Genomic DNA, 22,215 nt, shown 5'->3' with positions numbered 1-22,215 from the left:
TGAGAATTTTTACAAGACATGGCAACCCTTTTTGAAATACCTGGACACAAATTTATCTGCCACTAACAAGGGCTTTTATATAGCCGTAACGATTGTGTTTCATGAGTCCAATATCCAGGGAGGAGGAACTGTGAATGTATGAGTGTTTTGTTTGGCTGGGCTGAGTTATTACTATTTATTTGTTTGTTGTTAGGTATTTATTTAGTTAGTTAAATAGCTAGTTTAGGTTTTTTAAAAAATTTATACGTCTCTATATATGTTTATACATTCGTATAGGAGGGTGGGTTGGGGAATTTTTTTATTATTTGGGTTTAGTTTTGTACTATTTTTGTACTGTTTTGAATTGCATTGTTTTGTATTTGTAATATTTAAAAATTATTTTTTCTTAATAAAAATATATTATATAAAGTCATAGTATTGTCACAAATTGTTCTTTATTCAATTAATCTTATTTCTCCTGCCTGGTCTGATGTATTAAGTACTAATATTTCCCTTCAGTGCTGTTTTCTGTGGTTTTCAAAAATGCACAGGTTATGCTATGTGAAATCTTTCTCTACTGTTCCATTTTTCTCCCTCGTGGTATTCCATCAAAAAGCAATTCTCTAAAATATATCTCTGCCTGCAAAGTCCTCACTTGCTCTATTCACCCATACATTATTGAAAAGGATTGTAACAGGGCGACATTATTGCTGCACACCCCCATTGCAGGTATAAGCTGATGGAGCACCCAAAGATAAATCACGTAAAGCACTTTAAGAAATAAATAGAAGGAAAAGAATGTTGTCTGAAGCAGTTAGTACCTGAAAGAGTTAACTGATATCACATGCAAAGCTCTGTCCAACTGGATATAAGTGAATTTTCCTTGGAGAAGTTATCAGTTTTAGCGAGTTTGGAGAAAATTTGTCGCTCAGGTTGAGGTTCTGGATGTAAGTTTTTTCGCTGAGTTATCAGTGTGTGCATTGGTTGTCCTTAAGTAATGTAGCATAAGTATTCAGTGGCAGTATTGTAAACTCTTACAAGTATAGCATAAGGTCTTACCATGGGCTCTTGTGTAACACGGATGTAATATAGCCATCTATTTATTTATTATGTAATAAACTATTCTATTTAACAAGACTGAGCTAGTCATGTGCTGAAGATGTCATGTGGGCATCCTTCTCCACTTGGTTTTAGTCTATGTTATTGATACCAAGCAAAAATACTATTTGCAATGAATCTACACAAGACATTTCCAGTTGGTTCAGCTGAGCATGTTCGGAACATTACAGTAAAGAACATTTATTAAAAAGACATTTAAAAGTCAACCTTCCTTCCTTCCCTTTTGTTCCTCCTTATTTCTTATCACATCTCTACTCTTGGCCTTCTTTCATTTCCTCTAACATTCTTTTGCTCCGTGCCTCCCCCAAAAAAACCATCAAACCCTGCTGGACCTGAAAAATGGTTTGGTGCTGAACCTTGGTCAACTGGTGCAATCCCAAGAACAAAATGTATCTCGTGCTCCAGCAGTGTTGGATTAACATACTCCATCTTCAGAATAGAGTCCCGTACCATTGCAGAAGAAACAATCCACTCAAAGTTAGCAAACCTTTCATAAGTTAACTCCATCCATTTTCCTTCCATTCCACAACCTGTGCAACAGAACCTCTCTCAACACTGAATTCTGGTGACGTACACCCCCGCACCACAATGATATTGACACCAATGCTACAAAATGTTTTTCTTTTTTTAAAAAAATTATTTAAAGCAAAACATATGTACGCAATCCCTCACAGATGTAAGACTGTCTAAAAATGACGGCTGCCATGAAAATGGAATTTCCTTCGGCATTTACTGTGGAATGCACAATATGTTGGAGGTTTGGTTGATGTGTCTATTCAGTGAAGCTGCTTTCTCCCACTTATTAGGATGTGTGGATCATTAGCTATTTTTAAGCCTGTATGAAAATGAACAGTAGAATCCAAGTTTTTTTCAGAACAGCTGTTGCAAGCTCAGCAATTCTATTCAATCTATTAAAGCCCATCTTTCACCCAAATCTCCATCTGCATCAGGAAATGGAAATTTTGAACTTGCTCCCAAAACTCTTAACTCATACCCCTCGTGAAAGGCAAGTTCCTTGGGTGGGCCCCAACTTCCTGTCAGCCAAAACTCAGCTGTGGCTGAGTTGGTAACATTCTCACTCCTTAAGTCACAAGGTTTCCAGTTCAAGTTTCACTCCAGGGCTCGTGCAGTGAAATAAAAAATCCAAGTTGAAGAAAGTGCTGCACCATCGGAGATGATACTTTTTCGAATGAGCCATTAAACCGAGATCCTGTCTGTTTCCTCAGGTGGCTGTAAAAGCCCTTTGACTTCATTTGAAAGAAAAACAAGGGATTTATCTCTTATTTGACATCATAAAAACAAATAATTTAAGTGGCATTGCGTGTGCATGCTTGCCATGTGCAAATTGGCTGCCCCTCTTTCTACATAACAGCAGCAACCTCAATGGTATTTCATCGGCTGTGAAGTGCTTTGGGATATTCAGTGGCTGCTGAAAATGCACTATATTTATAACGTATAAAGACTGTAAAGTCCTTATTTCTTTCTTTTTTAAAATTTCCCATATGTGAATAGACCCTGTGGACAGTTGAAAGAGTGACAGATATTAACTTTATGGAGACGTCATCAGTGGAGGATGAGCTTTGGGAGTCCTGAACTGAAAACAACCTCTTTACAAAGTAAAATCAGGCTGGTATGACCATCGAGGAAGCCGCAATGGTAATTGCCCCTTCGTCAGGTGAAGAGTTTTGTGCCTGCACGCTTCCCTCCTCTTCACCTGATGAAGGAACAGCACTCCCAAAGCTTGTGATTTAAAATAAACCCCTGTTGAACTATAACCTGATGTTGTGTGACTTCTGATTTCTTCTTTGGATGGTGGGAGGAAACTGGAGCACCCAGAGGAAGCCAATGCAGACACAGGGAGAATGTGCAAACTCCACACACTCAGTCACCCGAGGGTGAAATTGAACCTGGGTTCGTGGTGCTGTGAGGCAGCAATGCTAAGCACTAAACCACTGTGCCGCACCATACTTGCTGAGCAAGCATTTGAGGCAAATTTTGGAAAAAGGTAACATGTAAATGGTCAGTTTGCAATGGAGCTTCATGCGTACATAGTTCTAAATTGTGGCTTTTCTTCAAACAGACCAGTTGGTGTGGCGAGCAGCTCGTTGCAGTGGTGCGGCCCCGACCTACTTCCGACCCATGGGCCGCTTCCTGGACGGAGGGCTGCTTGCAAACAATCCAACGCTGGATGCCTTGACTGAAATCCATGAATACAATCAGAACCTGAGGAGAAAAGTGGGTGTTATCTTTATTTCATTAAATTGTTGCTAATTCTAAGACAAACCCAGCAAGTTAGTTTAGTTTCTTGCTGCTGTTTCGCAGATCGGAATGAAAATTGTTCATGAAAATTCCAGTCACTACCTTGTTGGAAACCTTGGTATTTTAGATGGAAAGGTTATCCAACCAAAAGGCCTCATTTTACCAATTTGTCCTTTTAGTCCTATTTCTGTATTGGATAAAATGACATTGCTTAATGATTTACAACCTTACCATTATTATTCTGACTCTCTTTAATCCAGTATGTAAATTGAAACTGCTAAAATGTGACAATTTACTGCCAATCTTCTAAGAGTAGTGCTGATATTGAGACACTGTGACCATGGGTGTTTCCCATTGTTCCTAGCAACTAGAGATAAAAGGGAAGCATTTTCCAACTGAGAGAATATTGCAAAGATGCTTTTCCCTCGAACAATGGCTCTGAGAGTAAATGAATGTATGGTGAGAGCTGTGCAGGAAGGCAAGACTTTAGTTGGTTCTTAGAGTCATAATCAGAGACCTAGAGCATGGAGACAGGCCCTTCGCCCCAAACTGGTCCATGCCGACCACAATGTCCATCCACGCTAACCCCATTTCCCTGCACTTGGCCCATATCCTTCTAAACCTCTCCTATCTACGTATCCCATCCAGATGCTTTTAAATGCTGTTAATGTACCCTCCTCAACCACTTCCAGTGGCAGTTCATTCCATATATGTACCACCCTCTGTGTAAAAACATTGCCCCTCAGCTTCCCTTTTATTCTTTCCCCTCTCACCTTAAACTGATGCCCTCTAGTCTTCGAAACCCCAACCCTGGGGAAAAAGACTGAGTGCATTCACCCTGTCATGCCTCTCGTCATCTTATACACTTCGAAAAGATCCCCCCTCAGTCTCCTACCCTATAAAGAAAAAAAGCCCTAACTTGTCCAACCTGTCCCTATAACTCAGCCCATTGTTTGTGACCTTTTGTTTCTTACTGAGCTCAACTGGTGTATTGCGCAGGCTGCTATAAATGAGCCAGGCTACAGCAGGGATGAGTCTAGATTAGAGTGGTGCTGGAAAAGCACAGCAAGTCAGGCAGTATCTGTGGAGCAGGAAAATCGATGTTTCGGGCAGGAACCCTTCATCAGGAGAGAGGATTTCATTAGCAGAGATGAAATAATGAAATATCATGGGATTCTTACTTGGTGTTCTGCTGGAAGTGAGCACACATTGAGATCAGATGAGGACAAGACTGAATTGAATTTGAGTATAATGGCTTTGCAATGCAAGTATTGGAGAAGGAACTCTTGAAATCAATGGAGAACTCCATTCGCTCTTGTGTGGCACATTGGACAGAGCCACGCATATGATCTAAAAAACATTTGTAACAAAATCCTCATTTAATCAATAAATGTTACATGGTGAGTAGCAGCAAATCAGGAGTGGTTTCTCATTGCAATGTCAGTTTGCCTTTTTTGTAATGCTGCGTTCACTGCACAGGGTAGAGAGGATCAGGTGAAGAAGCTCGGTATCGTTGTTTCTCTTGGAACAGGAAAGCCGCCACAGGTACCTGTGACTTCTGTCGACGTCTTCCGTCCCTCCAATCCTTGGGAACTGGCTAAGACAGTCTTTGGTGCCAGAGAGCTGGGCAAGATGGTGGTTGACTGCGTAAGTATAATGTGGAAGATGCAAGCATTTGTTGCTCCTTGAATTTGCTATTCCTCAAAGTGATGTGCTTAAGGACTCATTAGGCCTGTAATTTTTGTGGCTTTTGTTATCAAATCCAAAGTATATCTGCTTTTCAGTACATTCCAGATGTGCCTAAAACAGGTGATTGTACAGCATCAAGTCTAGCAGTGGAGTCTTCTGTGTACCCAAATTCTGTGCCGAGACAGTGATGCTGGAAAAGTACAGCAGGTCAGGCAGCATCTGAGGAGCAGGAGAATTGACGTTTTGGGCATAAGCCCTTCATCAGGAGTGAGGCTTGTGGGCCATGGTGGGTGAGAGATAAATAGGAAGGGGGTGGGGCTTTTGGGTAAGGTAGCTGGGAATGTGATAGGTAGTTGAAGATGGAGGAGAAGGTGATAGGTCGGAGAGGAGGGTGGAGCGGATAGGTGGGAAGGAAGATTGATAGGTCAAGAGGGCAGTCCTGAGTTGCAAATTCTGTGTGACAGAACCTCTCAGCACCAGGAACTCAGGCTCAATTTTGGCCTCGGGTGACTGTGTGGACTTTGTACATTCTGCCCACGTCCGTGTGGGTTTCCTCCAGGTGCTCCGGTTTCCTCCCACAATCCAAAGCTGTGCGGGTTAGTTGGATTGGCAATGCTAAATTGCTCTTAGTATCCAGGGTTGTGCAGGCTATGTGGATTAACCATGGGGAATGCAGGGTTACAGGGATAGTATAGTGGTGGAAGGTCTGGGTGGGGTATTCATCGAGAGAGGGGGTGGGGGGAGTGGGGGAGGTGTGAACTTGATGGGCTGAATGGTATGCTTCCACACAGTAGGAGACCTGTGGTTGTTGTGATGGCTTATAGCTGGTCTGCTGCACTCCCTCTGGCTGGTGATGGTGACAGTAGAGACTGTGGGAAAGGTAGATTTCACTGTGCCAGGGTTCCTTCAGGGCTTCGGGAATAGTTTCAGTTGCTTTGAGGGGAATGCAATGGCTTCAGCGTTGCTGTGAGCATGTGGATAGTGAGCACCAACTCTTTATTGATTTGAAGCGGGGTTCTCAATGCATTTGATGTTTTTTGTTGTCTTAAGCTAACTGCTTTTTCAATAACTGTGCTTGGTGTCAGTGGAATAAAGACTCACTGAACTAGATTATTCATACATTTGCTGTTTTCCATCATTATGCAAACGTTATGATGCACTGTGCCTCATGATGTTCACTGCTATGTTTCATGCTCCTCTGAACTTTACCCTCCTATTACTACTAACTATGCTATCAGGCTTTATCACAGCCCCACCTACAAGTTCCCCTCCACACCACACGCCATCCTGTCTTGAAACCATGTCTCCATTTCTTCATTGTTGCTGGGTCAAAATCCCGGAGCTTCCTCTCCAACAGCAACAATGACTGCAGCAGTTCACAAAAACAACTCATTGCCACCTTCCCTTTAGGGAAGGTTAAAAATGCCGGTCCAACATGTCATGAAAGAACAGTTTAAAAAAGAGCATCTGCCAATCAAACTCTTTGTTTGCTCAGGAACTGGTGCCCTTTGCCTCACTTAATCTGTCTGACACCTACAAACTTTGAGGCTTTTGAAACCCAAGCTTGGTTTTTATTTAACTTGCATTATATTTCCCGCTCATTTCAATCTCTGCACTTTTTACTTTCACATCTCAAAAAAAAATGGATCAATGTCCTTTCTAACTAGTGCAGGCCTCATTAATAACTGGCAAATGCCAAATTGATTTAAGATTGAAATAAACCAGCTCCTTGTGACTGTCCAAGGATTGTAAAAGTATCAAGTATTGATGTAATTATTTCCTTTGTTTCCAAGAGGTTTAACAATAATATTGCTAAATAATTAGACTCCAAAAGTGCATATTGTGTATCTGTTTGCAAAATGAACTGAAAGTGTATTATTATCCTCCCAAAACTACTGCTGCGTCTGAATTAACCACCCTTTGGGAGTAGTTTAGTCTGTCTGGGCATGGCATGTGGCAGTGAGAGAGCAGAATCTTTTTTTAACTAATTGATTTGAGAGACTAATTAGATGAGAGATTGTAGTGATGAGATCTTTCACCTTCTGTTTATTAGTGCACTGATTCAGATGGTCGAGCGGTGGATCGAGCCAGAGCCTGGTGTGAAATGGTGGATATTCCATACTTCAGGTAGGCACAGGATTTAATTAATCAAGATCTAGACTAGAGTAGTACTGGAAAAGCACAGCAGGTCAGGCAGCATCCGAGGAGCAGGAAAATCGACGTTTCGGGCAAAAGCCCTTCATCAGGAATCAAGCAGAGGCTCCAGCCTGGGCTGGATGGGAGGGTCAGACTTGTTACCTGGACACCTTGGCATAGGTTACATTATGGAGGTGATGATGCAACGACCAGGGAGCGCTGACATGCAATTGCGATTTATTTGTTCTCCTAAGATTGGATTGTTGCACATCTCCTATATTGATCCTTCAAGTAATACCCATTTGTAGCCTGCAGTCTGGTTGGGATTGGGGCAGTGTTTTACCCAGTCAATCCTTTTAAAACTCCTTATATAAAAACAATTATTCAATCGGGAGAGTTGCTGGCTGAGCCAAAATTTATTGCCTGTCCAAGTTGCCCATGAGATGGCGATGGTGAGTTGCCTTCTTGAACCACTGCAGTCCACGTGCTGCTGTAGGTAGTCCCACAATACCCTTGGGGAGGGAATTTGACTCGGCAACAGTGAAGGAACGGCAGTATATTTCCAAGTCAACATGGTGACTGACTTGGAGAAGTGCATGCAAGTTGTGTTGTTCCCATGTGTCTGCTGCCCTTGTCCTTCTAGATAGAAGTGGTTGTGGATTTGGAAGGTGGTATCTAAGGATCTTTGGTGAATTTCTGCAGTGTATCTTGTAGGTTGTACACACTGCTGCTACTGCTAATCGATTGAAGGGAGTGGATGTTTGTGGATTGGTGCCAATCAAGTGGGCTGCTTTGTCCTGCATGATGTTAAGCTTCTTGAATGTTGTTGGAGCTACACTCATCCAGTCCAGGCAAGTGGAGAATATTCCATCACCTTCCTGATTGCCTTGTAAAGATGGTAGACAGGTTTTGGGGAGTCAGGAGGTGAGTTACTCACCGAAGTATTCCTAGTTTCTGACCTGCTCTTATGGCCACTAAAATTATATGGTGAATCCTGTTGAGTTTCTGATCATTGGTAACCCAAGGAGTTGATAGTGGGGGATTTCAGTGATGGTAACGCCAATGAATCTCAAAAAGGTGGTGGTTAGGTTGCCTTTTATTGGAGATGGTCATTGCTTGGCATTTGTGTGGCATGAATATTATTTGCCACTTGTCAGCTAAAGCCTGGATATTGTCCAGATCTTGTTACATTTGAACATGGACTGCTTCAGTACTTGACGAGTAACGAATAGTGCTGAATGTTGTGCAATTATTGACGAACATCACCACTACTGACCTTATGATGGAGGGTAGGACATTATTTGAAACAACTAAAAATTGTTGGGCATAGGACACTACCCTGAGGAACTCTGTGGAGGTATCCTGGAGATGAAATGACTGACCTCCAACAACCACAGCCATCTTCCTATATGCCAGGTCTGACTCCAACCAGTGGACAGTTTGCCTCCTGATACCTATCGATTCCAGTTTTACTAGGTTCTCTGTGAAGGAAGTGGTCTGTATAGACAATTCTGGTTAAATGTAAGAAGAACACAAATTGTTGCAGAAACACAGCATTGTTTGGCAGCATCTGTGGGCAGAGAAACAGTTAATATTTTGAGTCAAGTGATTCTTCATCAAAACAATTCACTGGACCCAAAATATTAACTCTGCTTTCACCCCACAGATGCTGGCAGGCCCACTGAGTTTCTCCAGCAATTTCTGATTTCTTATAAAGTTGTCTTTTATTCCAGTTAAGTGCAGATGCCCGGAATTTCTTGAGATCACTTGTAGGCTGCTTTAGACCTGTTGCAAGTTTATTGCTTTGAATCTGCATTTTTTTTTTTGTCTTTCTTTTAGGACAGTTTTCCATATACATATATAAATGTGAAGTCTGTAGTGTGATGGCCATGAGACAGATATACTATCCGTGATGTACAGCTGTTTCACTTTGGACCTTTAATAACGTAGGCTGGACGTAACTACTAACCTGTCCACCATTGTTATACAATAATGCCAACTTTGATTGCACGATCAAAAAGAGTTGTTCGTACATTTACAGACTTGGCGATTTTGCCATTGAAGTGCAGTCCAATATTTGATGTGATATGTTTGAACTTTGTGGGCAACAGCCTTCATTTTATTAAGTAGAGCAATCTTCAATCAGAAACCAAAATCTGTTGTTATCAATAGATTAAGCACTATGTAGTGGAATGATAACATTAGATTAGATTAGATTAGATTAGATTAGATTCCCTATAGTGTGGAAACAGGCCTTTCGGCCCAACCAGTCCACACTGACCCTCCAAAGAGTAACCCATCCAGACCCATTTCCCTCTGACTAGTGTATCTAGCATTATGGACAATTTAGCATGGTCAATTCACCTGACCTGCACATCTTTGGACTGTGGGAGGTTAACCGGAGCACCCGGAGGAAACCCACACAGTTGCTTTCACACTTTTCCATGTGGCCCAGAAGGCTCCTTAATGTGCAATCCCTAGGAACAAAGCTTCTTTTCCTAAAATTTTCATTTAACTTCCAAGCACAGTAAACCTCCACTCCACTCCATTCATTCAGAACTTTGACAAATCCTGGACAATATTATCAGACACACCTACTGAAACTTTGGATTTAGTGCCAATCTCTGAGGCTTGGTGACTCACCCTGCTGTCTATGCTGTACTGCTGCCTCATCCATTCATCAGCTGAGGTTTATTGGTGTGCTGTCTTAGTACAGTGCTAGCTGACAGCTTGATTATGGAATAAACCAGCTGGGAAACATTTGTGTCTCAACCGTGTAAAGAAACTGAGCGAGTGAACTTCATATATCAGGCCGATTTGATGTTGTCATGTCTGGGACCTGGGTAGTATCAGTTAGCTTAGTTGGCTGGATGGCTGGTTTGCAGTGCAGAGTGACACTAACAGCTTGGGTTCATGTCTTGACACCTGCTGAGGTTACCACAAAGGATTGTCTCCTTTTCAACTTCTCCACATGTCTAAAGCATGGTGACCCACAGTTTAAGATACCACCAGTCATCTCTTTCTAATGAGAGAACAGCCAAATGGTCCAGTAACACTCTGGCAACTTTTTCTTTACTTTCCCTCATTATTTTTTCCAGGCTCAATTCACAGCTTAAAACGGATGTGATGTTGGATGAGATTGACGATGCTATTTTAATCAACATGCTTTGGGACACACAAATCTACATCCACCAGGAGAGGGAGAGAATCCAACAACTTGCTCAACTTTTGTTAAGTGCTTGACTTAGGTGGGGTTGATGAAAAAATGAAAAGCTGCATTAATGAAGACTGACCAAGTTGGCTTTGTGAGCATCTATCATTTACAGAACTGACCGAATATTATATGTTTAATTTTTCAAGTACTGAAGATTAAAACGAAACAGTGCTGCTTTGCTGCACCAGTTGTACATCAATTATACAGATATACAGTGGCTGATCCGAAGTGTCTTGAGTTTAGTCCAAAGAAAGCCAAGAAAGAGAACAAAAGAAAAAATATCTTGGTTTGGAATATTCCATCCATCAATGTCATATCTTGCCTTTTTTCTTTACAGTTTGTTACACACTTGCATTTCACATTTGAGAAGAATGACTGCTGTCACAGTAATGGGGGTAAATTCATGGTTTATGAAAACTATGATCAGGCTGGATGGGCTGAATGGCCTTCACATGCTCTTGTATTATTAAATGAGCTGGTTGTAGTTTGGTTTCTGCTTATTCAAACAGTGATACAGTTCACTTTGGGGCACCAAATTAGGGATTGGCTCTGTAAACAGCAGCGATGGTTCTCAGTATTGGGATAATGGCTGGTTATGATTTCTATAAATTGCTAAGTATAGCAATCATAAGAATTGCAACGGCGTGGAATTAAACACATCTTTTGATGGATCTAGGTATATTCTTACATTTACTTTCATTGTGGATTTATCCTAGTTACCCAGCCTCTGAAGCTGACAAAGAGCCAATACATCTGAAATAGATGGTCTTTGAGGAATATATTTATTTTGTATTATGTAATGTGTTGTTTCTAAGCCTCTGTGTGATTTCACATTTCTTCCAAGTTGACAACAAAGACTGTTAATATATGTTGGAAAGTGAGAAAACATTTGTGGCCTCCTCACACCAAATGGGCAACATAAGTTATTACTACTAAGTTGTGGACCAATCCTCATCATTGCTGAGTATCCATTTGGGGAAAGCGTGTGTGTGTGTGTGAGTACAGTTTCCACAAGGCTTCACAGTGCAGAACCGTACCATAGGAATACTTCAATGTCAGTGAATGATGTCTTTGTGTGTGATGGTGATGAGTGGAAGAAAAGGGTTTTTGTTCTTTGTTACAGGAGAGAGTGAATCAAGAGGAATGGTTTCCACTGACACGTACTTTGTTTTTCATCCACCCCTGTCCCACTTTAGTTAACCCAGAAAATGGTGTTGGGTAACGTGTTTTTCTAGGCTTGAATTTGTCTGAAATAGTTGTTGCAAGGGCAGGAGGTAGAAGTCAATCCAATGAAACATATAAACAAAGGCTCCATCTATCCTCTATGGGAGGCATAACCAAATCCCCTGCTGCTATTTGCGTGATGTCGCTGCGTATTATTTGGCTGCTGTCTTTCCTGCATTACAACAGTAGGCAAGACGGGAAAAAAAAGTTCAAACACTAGACTGGCCACAAAGCACTAGGAAACCTTCTGAGGTCATGAAAGGTGCTATAGAAATCTAGGTCTTTATTTTAAAACCCTTGATCAAACAGATGACACAGCGCCTCAGAGAGAGGAAAATGTGATGGACCAAATAGACTTTCATTATGTTTTCAACATTTCTTTGTCATAAATTCACGAATTAACATTGAACTGACTGCCTTACTTAACAGTATGTTTTAATTTATTTAAATTATACACTTAGTTTTGGTGGTTGCATTTAAGAATATGTCATGATGATGAGCTTATTGAAGTGGAAAACCAATAAACAGTTTTGTGAGTGTGTGCATCAAACCTCCAACTGATGTTACAATATGCAGGATTAAACTGTAATACCGTGTGCCTCAGTTATCTGTAATTATGCAATTCTGATCTTCGTCTTCACTCACAATGTACAATGTGAATATAATAAAAGAATAACTAAAAGGTTTTCAAACTGTAACTATTTGAACAAAGGATATTTACTTTAACAAATGGCTGGATTGAACTTGTGAAAAGAATATTTCAATAAGATAGCTTTTAGTAATTGTCAAGAATACACCACCTCTCATTTATATTTAGGTTGCTTTGAATTAGGTTTATTGTCACATGCACTCACCTGAGTATGTGAAAATTTTATAAGTTTGCCATCTTTGGTACAAAGATTTCTAGGTACGGAACCTTAGTTACAAACCCAGAAAATAGGGAAAGCAGCGTTAAATAAGGTTGGAGAAATACACAGTAATGTGCAGGCAGATGCTCAAGAGCATGTTTTGAGTGAAGGGGGGAGATGATGAGTTAAAATGGCAAGTGAGTTCCAGAGATTAACAGCCACTGAACAGTCTTCAGTAGCAGCAAGCAGCAATGGGGTGGATAAGAGGGTGTGAGGAATTGCGTTTGGAAGAGATTATTTGGAGAGCAGAGGGCAAAGGATTTGGGGATGAGATAGAGAGGCTGTTTTCAGCAAATTTACGTTTACAATATTTCTAATCAAAATTGTTTTAAGTGCTGTTGAAAATTGGGGAATTGTGACTGCAAGTGGATGCCACAATGAGTCCAATCTGGGGATTGCCTCAGAAACAGACGTACAGGCATCTGAGTTACGAGTGGGAAGAAGTTAGTTGGGATCTCAGACCTCTGTTTTTTAATAAGAAAATGGCTAATCTGATTATGATGACAACACTACATTTCTCTCCTGCTCCTCTGTAAACTTTCGCTGTCGTGTTTACCAGGAAGCTACCTGCCTTCCCAATATTCAAACATTCTCTGCTTCTACTGCATTTTGAGAAACAGTGTTCTGAGACTTGAGACCCACTGAGGAAAACAAGTCACCACATCTGCCTTAAGTGGGTAAGCTCTTATTTTTAATGGTGATCACTGGTTTGAGAGTCTCCCACAGGAGGAGACATTCTCTCCAAATCCATTCTGTCAAGACCAGTAAGGAATTGTCTATTTCAATCACTCTGCTGAACTCTAGTGGAACTCAGCCTGCCTAACCTTTCCTCAAAAGGCAACCTACCTGTTCCAGATGTGAAGTATAAACCAAAAGAACTGTGGATGCTGTAATTCAGAAATAAAAATGAACATTGCTGGAAAAGTTCAGCAGGTCTGGCAGCATCTATGGAGATAGAAACAGAGTTAACGGTTCGGATCAAATGACCCTCAGAATCAGAAACCTAAACTCTGATTTCTCTGCGAAGACCTGTTGAGCTTTTCCAGCATTTTCTGTTTTCATTCCAGATATTTTCTGAACCAATACGTTTATGTCCTTACTTAAATAACGAGACCAATGCTGCAGAATGGAGCTCAACGATGCCCTCTATAACTGAAGCAGACCTATCTACTTCTCTGTTCAATTCCCCTTGCCGTAAATGATTAGTAATTCTATTAGCGTTCCTAATTACTTGCTATACCCACATACTAAACATTTGTGTTTCAGGCAACGAGAACATCCAGATCCCTCCGCATTTCAACGTTGTATACTCTCATCTTTTCAATTTTTTAAATTCTTCCTTTCAAAATGGACAATTTCATCTTTTCCTACAATGCTCCATTTCCCACATCTTTGCCCACTCACTTAACCTATTGTTTATTCCTTTGTAGCCTTCTTCTGCCCTCTTTACAACTTACTTTTCCTATCTTGGTACCATCAGCAAATTTCGTTACCATACCTTCGGTTCCTTCATTCAAATCATTTTGTTTAGTTGTAAAATGTTGGAGCTCAGCACTGAGCCCCAAGGTATTCTATTTGTTATATCTTGCCAACCAGAAAAAGACCTATTGATACTTTCCCTTTTTCTTGTCAGGTAGCCAATGTAACCCTAATCTGTTGCCCTTACCCTACAATGAATTTATTTTCCACAATGACCTCGGTGGCATCCTATCAAATGTCTTCTGAAAATCTAACAATGATACATCTATTAGTTACTCTTTACCTACAGAATGTTACTGCTTCAAAGAACTCTTAACAATTTGGTTAAATGTGAATCACATTTACTCTGCCTGATTACCTTGAATTTTTAAGAGCCTTGATAAAATCTTCAGTAATAGCTTCTAACATTTTCTCCTTCATAACTGTACTGGTAAGCTAACTGGCCTGTGGTTTCTTGATTTTCACCTCCCTCTTTACATTTATCAATCTAATGGGACCTTCTCGAAATCTAGGAAATTTTGGAAAATTACAACCAATGCATTAACTGTCTTGCTAGCTATTTCTTTTCAGACCCTAGGATGAAGTCCATCAGGCATGGGGCATGGATTGCTTCAGTGTATGGGGAGTGGTGAATGCTGTTGTTGATGTTTTTTTTGATGTCCTTGCCAACTTCCCCTCTCAACCAAAGCCATGGGCTTTCCTCCTATTTGCTGATTGTTGGACATCACTTTATATAAACAGGGGTTTACCTGCATCAGTGACTTTGCTTAAAAAAAACTATTCATCAGGCTATTGAAAGCTTTGGTACATTTTGAGAATGTTCTAGAACTGTTATGTAAACATTTTATCTCCCTTGATCCTCTTTCTCCAAAAAAACTCTGATAATGCAATCAACAGCATTTGTTTAAGGAATATTTTAAATAATCTCCATAAAGATAAACCATTCTGTTAACCACTGGTTTAATGTTTTGAAGAGATGTCAGTGGCTCAAATTCATGTGTTAAATGTTCTGTGATGGTTACAAATGTAATTGCCCCACGATTTTTCTTCATTAGGATCCAGTATAGAATAATGTGCAGTGACGACGTTCTCTAAAGAGATTAAGCCACTGCGTTGTCCACTTTACCTGTCCTACCACAAATGCCTATTCTAGGAGGTGGGTTAATAAAATTAAATGCTCTGTAATTGCATGGGCCATCGGAGAGATGGCGATGTCTGCTCAGAGGAATGGGCTGAGATGGATTCAGAAGCATTTCATCACTGACAGTGAATTTGGGGCTCCCTTACTGTTTGAATCAGTATTGTATTAAATATGTGCAGACAATGTGAGTAACACTCAGTCACATTGGGGGATAAGCATATCGACAGTAGCTGGATCTGTTGGATAAAAATACATAGCACTGAGAATCCAGGACACTGGGTAATATAAAATGCAAGCATGCAGTGTAAACTGAATCCTTAATTGCTGAACTGCTACACCTTAATTTGTATTCATGTTCCCACTGATTACACTAATCTTAGCACTGCCACCATTGTTGGTTAATACTAATCTTAACTAGCTTTTTGTTAAGTTTTCATTCCAACACCTCGATTAACAGCCAAAAGCAGACTATCAGCACGTTTGGTCATGCTGGCTAAGACAAAATGTGATGAGGCAATTTGATGGAAATGTCACACAGCATTTCCCCCTTGACATTCAATGGCATAGCCATCACTGAATCTCCTACCATCATCATTTGGGCTTGCCATTAACTGGATGAAACGACCACCTGATGAAGGAGCAGCGCTCTGAAAGCTGGTGCTTCCAATTAAACCTGTTGGACTATAACCTGGTGTCCAACACCGGCATCTCCAAATTATAAATTGTCTGGCTGGAAAAACAGGGTAGAGGATGTGAATTCTATGGTGAGTAGTTCCCCTTCTGATTCCCAAAGCCTGTCCAGCACCTGCAAGGCGCATGTGTGACAGAGTGACCCCCCCCCACTTGCCTGGATGGGTAGCTCCAACATTTGAAACGACACCATCCAGGACAAAGCACCATTATCCACCATCTTCAATCTGCACTCATGCATAGTGGTACCATCTGCAAGATTCACTGGAGTAACCCAGCAAGCCTCTGTCAATAGCACTTTTGAAGCCTTTGATTTCATCACCTAGAAAAGCGAAGGCAACAGACACATGGGCACACCACCACCTGCAAGTTCCCTCTAATCCACACATCATATGTTGTTCCCTCACTGTTACTGGGTCAAAATCCTGAAATGCCCTCCCTCACATCATCATGGGTCTGCTTCCATAATGTGGGCAGCGATAGTTAATTGCAGTGGCTTGTCACTGGGTAATTAAGGATGGGTAACTCCTGCTCACCTTCTCAATGATACTGACATCCAGTGAATACGTAAAAGTAATGTAGAAGATGGATATCTTTCCAGCCAGCCAGTCTATTGGCAATATATTTTTTGCTTCTTCTGTTTGCTTTCTTTTGCTGGTATAAGTGATGATTGGGGTAGTGCTCATCATTTTGGCTTGTGTTTGGCATATTATATCACTCCTCTGCCATAGTGTCTGCTATTGGCTTTGATTGGCGAACTGGTTTATCAGTGTGAACAATTGCCCATGAACAGGCATTGCTGAAGGAGAGTCATTTCAAACTCAAAATGTTAACTCAGTTTCTCTCTGCACAGACCTGCTGAGTTTCTCCAGAATTCTCTGTTTCAGGTGTTGCTGACTGGCCCATTCCAAGGTCCAGGACTATGTGCTACAGATGTACTAAAGCTTAGGACAACTGCTACAAAAGCTCAGTGGGGAAGGGGTCCATCCACCCTGGTATACTGAGTGGCTAGAGTCTGTATCGAACCTATTAATTTGTATCTTTGTTGTGAGATGTATGTTGTAAATTTCACAAGGAATGACCTCTGCCACTGAAGGTGGTGGGGGGAAATGTTCCGTTTCTTTCCATATCTCTGAAACAAAAGACAAAGAATGCTGGAAAGTTGAAACCTAGACAGAAATAGCTGAAGAAACTCTTAAACACCCTAGAAGGGTCATTGCACCCACAATATTGACCCTGCTTTCTCTCTGCAGGTACTGAGTTTCTCCAGCAGTTTCAGCTTTGTTTTATCTCTGAAAAAAATGGACATATTTCAATGAAATGTGGTCCACAGATTATGGTCTCAGGAAGAACTGATTAATTGTTGGTGAAGAGAGAGTCCAGATCTGGATCCTCATTTTTTTTTAAAATGATTGTGAATATTTAAAATTCTTCACATTCAGCTTGGGTTTGCTGGAAGTGGAACAAAATGTATGCATGTGTTAAAATATCAGAGTCCCCTTGCAAACTAATCACCTCTCAGACAGTCTGAATGTTGGTTGTCCCTCTAAATTGATAATCTTGTGAAATGTCCTGGAAACGTTAAACCTGACCCACCATTCACTATGATCATCCAACTCAATCGCCTGTTCTCACTTTCTCCCCATTTGATCCCTTTAGCCACTAGAGCTCTATCTATCCCCTTCTTGAAAATCTAGCCACAGCTACTCTCTGTTGCAGAGAATTCCACAGGCTCACCACTTTCTGGGTGAAGACATTTCTCCTCATCTGAGTCCCAAATACCTAAATCTCATCCGGCCAATGGGAAGATCCTTCCTGTGTTTACCCTGCCTAGTCCTGTTAGAATGTTACAGGTTTCTACAAAATCATCCCTGATTCTTCTGAATCAAATATTGGCCTAATCGACCCAGTTTGTCATTAGAGATCATCTCTGCCATCCAAGCTGTCAGTCTGGGTGACCTTTGTTGCACTCCATCCTTCCTCAGCTGGGGAAGCCAAAACTACACACAATACTCCAGGTGTGCTCTCACTAAGGCTCTGTACAATTGCAACACGAGATTCTTGCTCCTGTAGTCAAATCCTTTCGTTGCAAAGGCCAACGTGCCATTTGCCTTCTGCACTGTCTGCTGCACCTGCATGCTTACTTTCAGTGTCTGGTGTGCAAGGTTATCTATGCCTCATTGCATCTCCCCCTTTCCAAGTTATCACTGTTCAGACAATAATCCATCATCTTGTTTTTGCTGCCAAAGTGGATAGCCACATATTTGACTGCATCATACATCTGCTTTGCATTTGCCCACCCACTCAATTTGTCCAAAACTGAAGCATCTCTTTATTGTCCTCACTGTTCATTCTCCCACCCAGCTCTTTGTCCTCTGCAAATTTAGATATATTACATTTAGTTCCCTCAACTAAATCATTAATCTATAAGGTGAATAGCTGGGGTCTCAGGTCCTGTGGTACCCCAGTGGTCACTGGCTGGTGCTCAAAACATTACCTGGTTATCCTTACACTTTGCTTCTTGTCTGTCAACCAGTTCTCTATCCGTACATCACCCATTCCCATAACCTTTAGTTTAACATGCCAAACCCATATGTAGGAACTTATCAAATACCTTCTGAAATTGCAAGGACAGTAAACCACATCCACTAATCAACTCAACTTGTTACACTCTCAAGAAACTCCAATAGATTTGTCAAGCTTGATTTCCTTTTCGTAAATCCCTGTCCTGTCCTGTCACTGTTTTCCAAGTGGTATTAAATCTTTTATAATGGACCGAAACATTTTCCCCACTACTGATTCAGGATAACTGGTTTGTAATTCCCTGTTTTCTGCCTAGCTCCCTTTTTTTAAAAAAATAGTAGGATCACAATAGCTGCCCTCCAATCCATAAGAACTGTTTCAGAGTCTACAGAACCTTCAAAGATGACCACCAACACATCCATTCTGTCTAGGGCCACTTCCTTACATACTCTGGGATGTAGATTATTGAGTCCTGCGGATTTATTGGCCTTTAATGCCATCAATTTCCCCCACACCATTTCCCTAAGATTGGAGATTTCCTTCAGTTCCTTACTCTCTCTGATCCATGTATTCGTCAACTTTATTGAGACGTTATTTGTATATTCCTTTGTGAAGACAGAATCAAAGTATGTACTTAATGGATCTGCCATCTCTTTGCTCCCCATTATAACTTCCTCTGTTTCTATGAGTGTAGAGTCATAGAGTCAAACAGTCCCTTCGGCCCAACCAGTCCATGCTGATCATAATTCCAAATGAAACTAGTCCCACTTGCCTGAACTTGGCCCATATCCCTTCAAACATTTCTTATTCATGTATTTATCTAATACAAAAAGCTTTATTGTGACATCTTTAATTTATCAGAAACCATCAAATTCTGTACTACCATATAATGATTGGATTAAAGCAAAATTTAAAAGTACCTTTTAAATATTTTTTAAAGCATAAAAAATTCTCTACTTTTTATCATTTGACATTGCACCAACATCAAATTGGCTTGACCAGACGAGTCAGGTTATTTATCAATAATTAAGAAGCTTAGTACCCTGTGTCAATACTTAGTTATGTCTCTGTCAACAAAGTGTAACTTTTTCAACTGTTTTGCGGCAAGATATACAAACTTCTTATCAAGTCTGAGAGGGAACCACAAGGAGGAGCAACTCTTAAATTTCCACTTTGTGTGTCCAAAATCTACAGTTATAGAATCACTACAGTGGGGAAGCAGGCCGTTCGGCCCATTGGGTCCACACCAACCCTCTGAATAGCATCCCACCCAGACCCACCCCACAATCCTATTCCTGTAACCCTGCATTTTCCATGGCTAATCCACCTAGCTTGCACATCCATGGACACGATGGGCAATTTAGCACGGCCCAATCCAACTAATCTGCACATCTTTGGACTGGTAGTTTTTGATAGTACAGACGCTGAATGCTGACAGTCAGACTGTAAAACAGAGTTTCGATATCCCTGCCACAGAGAGCTGTGGGGGCAGAGTGCTTGTGTATATTTAAGGCTGAGATAGATTGATCCTTGATCAGTTGGGGAACGGATATCAATTTCTGACCCATTGTTTCTTTTGATGCAGTGCAATTAAAAGTCAACTGATAAGGAAGTAAGGTCTGTCTCCTTTTAAAAACACACTTAATTACATCCCAGGTCAAATTCCACTGCAACCAGGAACAATAAAAACAGAGAATTTGCACCTCTTTGCACAAACATTTTGTTCCCTTATGCAATTGTTGCTCAAGAATTTGTGAATGTTGCACAAGACTTTTCCAATGGAGATTGTAGTTATGGGAAGAGAGGGTAGGGGCTAACCATAAGTAATAGGAACAGGAGTAGGCCATTCGGCCCCTCGAGCGTGCTCCACCATTCAATAGGATCATGGCTGATCCAACATTTCTGACGTCCACCTTTCTGCTCTTTCTAGTGACCCTTGATTCCCGATTGGTCAAGAATCCATCTATCTCAGCCTTGAATATACACAAGGACTCTGTCCCACAGTGAGCTGAGGCAAAGAGTCCCAAAGACTCTCAACTCTCTGAGAGAAGAAATTAGATTAGATTAGATTAGATTAGATTACTTACAGTGTGGAAACAGGCCCTTCGGGCCAACAAGTCCACACCGACCCGCCACCCACCCATACCCCTACATTTACCCCTTTACCTAACACTACGGGCAATTTAGCAAGGCCAATTCACCTGACCTGCACATCTTTGGACTGTGGGAGGAAACCGGAGCATCCCCACGCAGACACGGGCAGAATGTACAAACTCCACACAGTCAGTCGCCTGAGTCGGGAATTGAACCCGGGTCTCTGGCGCTGTGAGGCAGCAGTGCTAACCACTGTGCCACCGTGCCGCCCACAATTCTTCCTCATCTCCATCTTAAATTTGTAAAGGGGTTATGGCAAGAAAAATAACTCCACAGAGGCCAGTATCCCATCACCAAGTCACCCTTTATTTCCGCATGGAGAGACCTTGACCCTGGTCCAGCTCCCTCAGAGCCAGCTTTCAGAGTGAACAGAACTCCTGACACGCTTGGTTTTTTAAAAAAAATTTTATTTTTTGAAATTTTTAAAATTACCCCACACACTAACGCCTAACTGCGGTAATGCTTATTTTTCCCCCCCGCACTCATGTGTGTTCAGGTGTGAGACACAGTGAAAGACACAAGGTGCGCAAATCTTTATTCAGACACTCTTGTTTATATCCATCAGCCAGGGCTCCCTGATTGGACCAGGTTAACAGCCCCAATTGGGGAACTCATATTCTATGAAGTCCACCTGGCTGACCTCATTCCAATCACTACAGCCAGAAGCTGAGACAGGCTGGAGAAGGTAACCACCAGGATGACCATTTTGTGTCACCTCTGTGAAGGGTCACCTTTATGAATTCCAGTACAAAGCTAGTCTCCTGATGGTGATTATAAACAATAAAACATCCTGTTTTTCTTGAAAAAAAAAACACATTTAATCAAAAGTTTTAATCATGTATTTATTCAGCAGGACAATTTGCCATAATACCAATCCAGGAGGAAAAGCAACTTGGATACTGCAATGAGAGGTAATAGCTACTCATTGGTTCACACTCAGGGCAATGCCATGACCAATCAGAGTCAACACGTCTCATTTCAAATTTAAACAAAGCCTGCCAGCGAATCACCATTAAGGTGTGCACTCGACATGGCAACGGCTCTACCAATCAGAATCTATAGCTGATTTTTAATGAACGCTTAAGCATTGGCCAGCAACATTCAAAAAAAAGAACCTTTTCACTAGTATTGTTCTGCAATTAAGACAGTCGGCTACCTGTGGAAAGGACTTCATTGGCTGTGAAGCATTTGGGGATTTTTAACATATATTCATTCTTGGGATATGGGAATAACCAACAAAGCCAGTTATTTGTTGCATGCATTGCTCCTTCGTGGCTTGCTGCACAATTGCAGGGCACAGTTAAGAGTCAACCACATCGCTCTGTGTCTGGAATCAGACGTAGGCCAGACCAGGTAAGGGTGGCAGATTTCATCCCCGAAAGGATGTTAGAGAGTCAGCCGGGATTTTGTTGACAGTTTGCTTGAACACTATTTTATGGATCTCACCAGGGCTCAGCTGATTTTGAAAACTGAAAGAACTGCAGATGCTAGAAATCAGAAACAAAAACAGAAATTGTTGGAAAAGCTCAGTGGGTCTGGCAGCACCTGTGCAGAGAAATCAGAGTTAACATTTCTGGTCCAGTGATCCTTCCTCAGAACTGGGGAAAGATTCTGAGGAAGGGCAATTGGACCCGAAACGTTTAGTCTGAATTCTCTCCATGGATGCTGCCAGACCTGCTGCATTTATCCAGCTATTTCTG

General features: G+C 41.3%; 1 protein-coding gene across 7 annotated transcripts in view; it reads left to right on the top strand.

Annotated features, from left to right (window-relative positions):
• The window catches only part of pla2g6 (phospholipase A2, group VI (cytosolic, calcium-independent)), an 82,637-nt gene extending 70,319 nt beyond the window's left edge, over nt 1-12,318 (top strand). For all 7 annotated transcript variants that reach the window (XM_043679777.1, XM_043679771.1, XM_043679773.1 and 4 more), the window contains 4 exons: nt 3,179-3,333; nt 4,837-5,004; nt 7,100-7,173; nt 10,281-12,318. In XM_043679777.1, the coding sequence (XP_043535712.1) occupies nt 3,179-3,333; nt 4,837-5,004; nt 7,100-7,173; nt 10,281-10,425 (542 nt within the window). In that variant the 3' untranslated portion in view covers nt 10,426-12,318. The remainder of the gene's footprint in view (nt 1-3,178; nt 3,334-4,836; nt 5,005-7,099; nt 7,174-10,280) is intronic.
• The last annotated feature ends 9,897 nt before the right edge of the window (nt 12,319-22,215 follow it).

The sequence above is a fragment of the Chiloscyllium plagiosum genome, chromosome 39 (assembly GCF_004010195.1).
Source record: "Chiloscyllium plagiosum isolate BGI_BamShark_2017 chromosome 39, ASM401019v2, whole genome shotgun sequence".
NCBI classification, from domain to species: domain Eukaryota; kingdom Metazoa; phylum Chordata; class Chondrichthyes; order Orectolobiformes; family Hemiscylliidae; genus Chiloscyllium; species Chiloscyllium plagiosum.
This window is presented reverse-complemented; position numbering and strand designations above follow the sequence as displayed.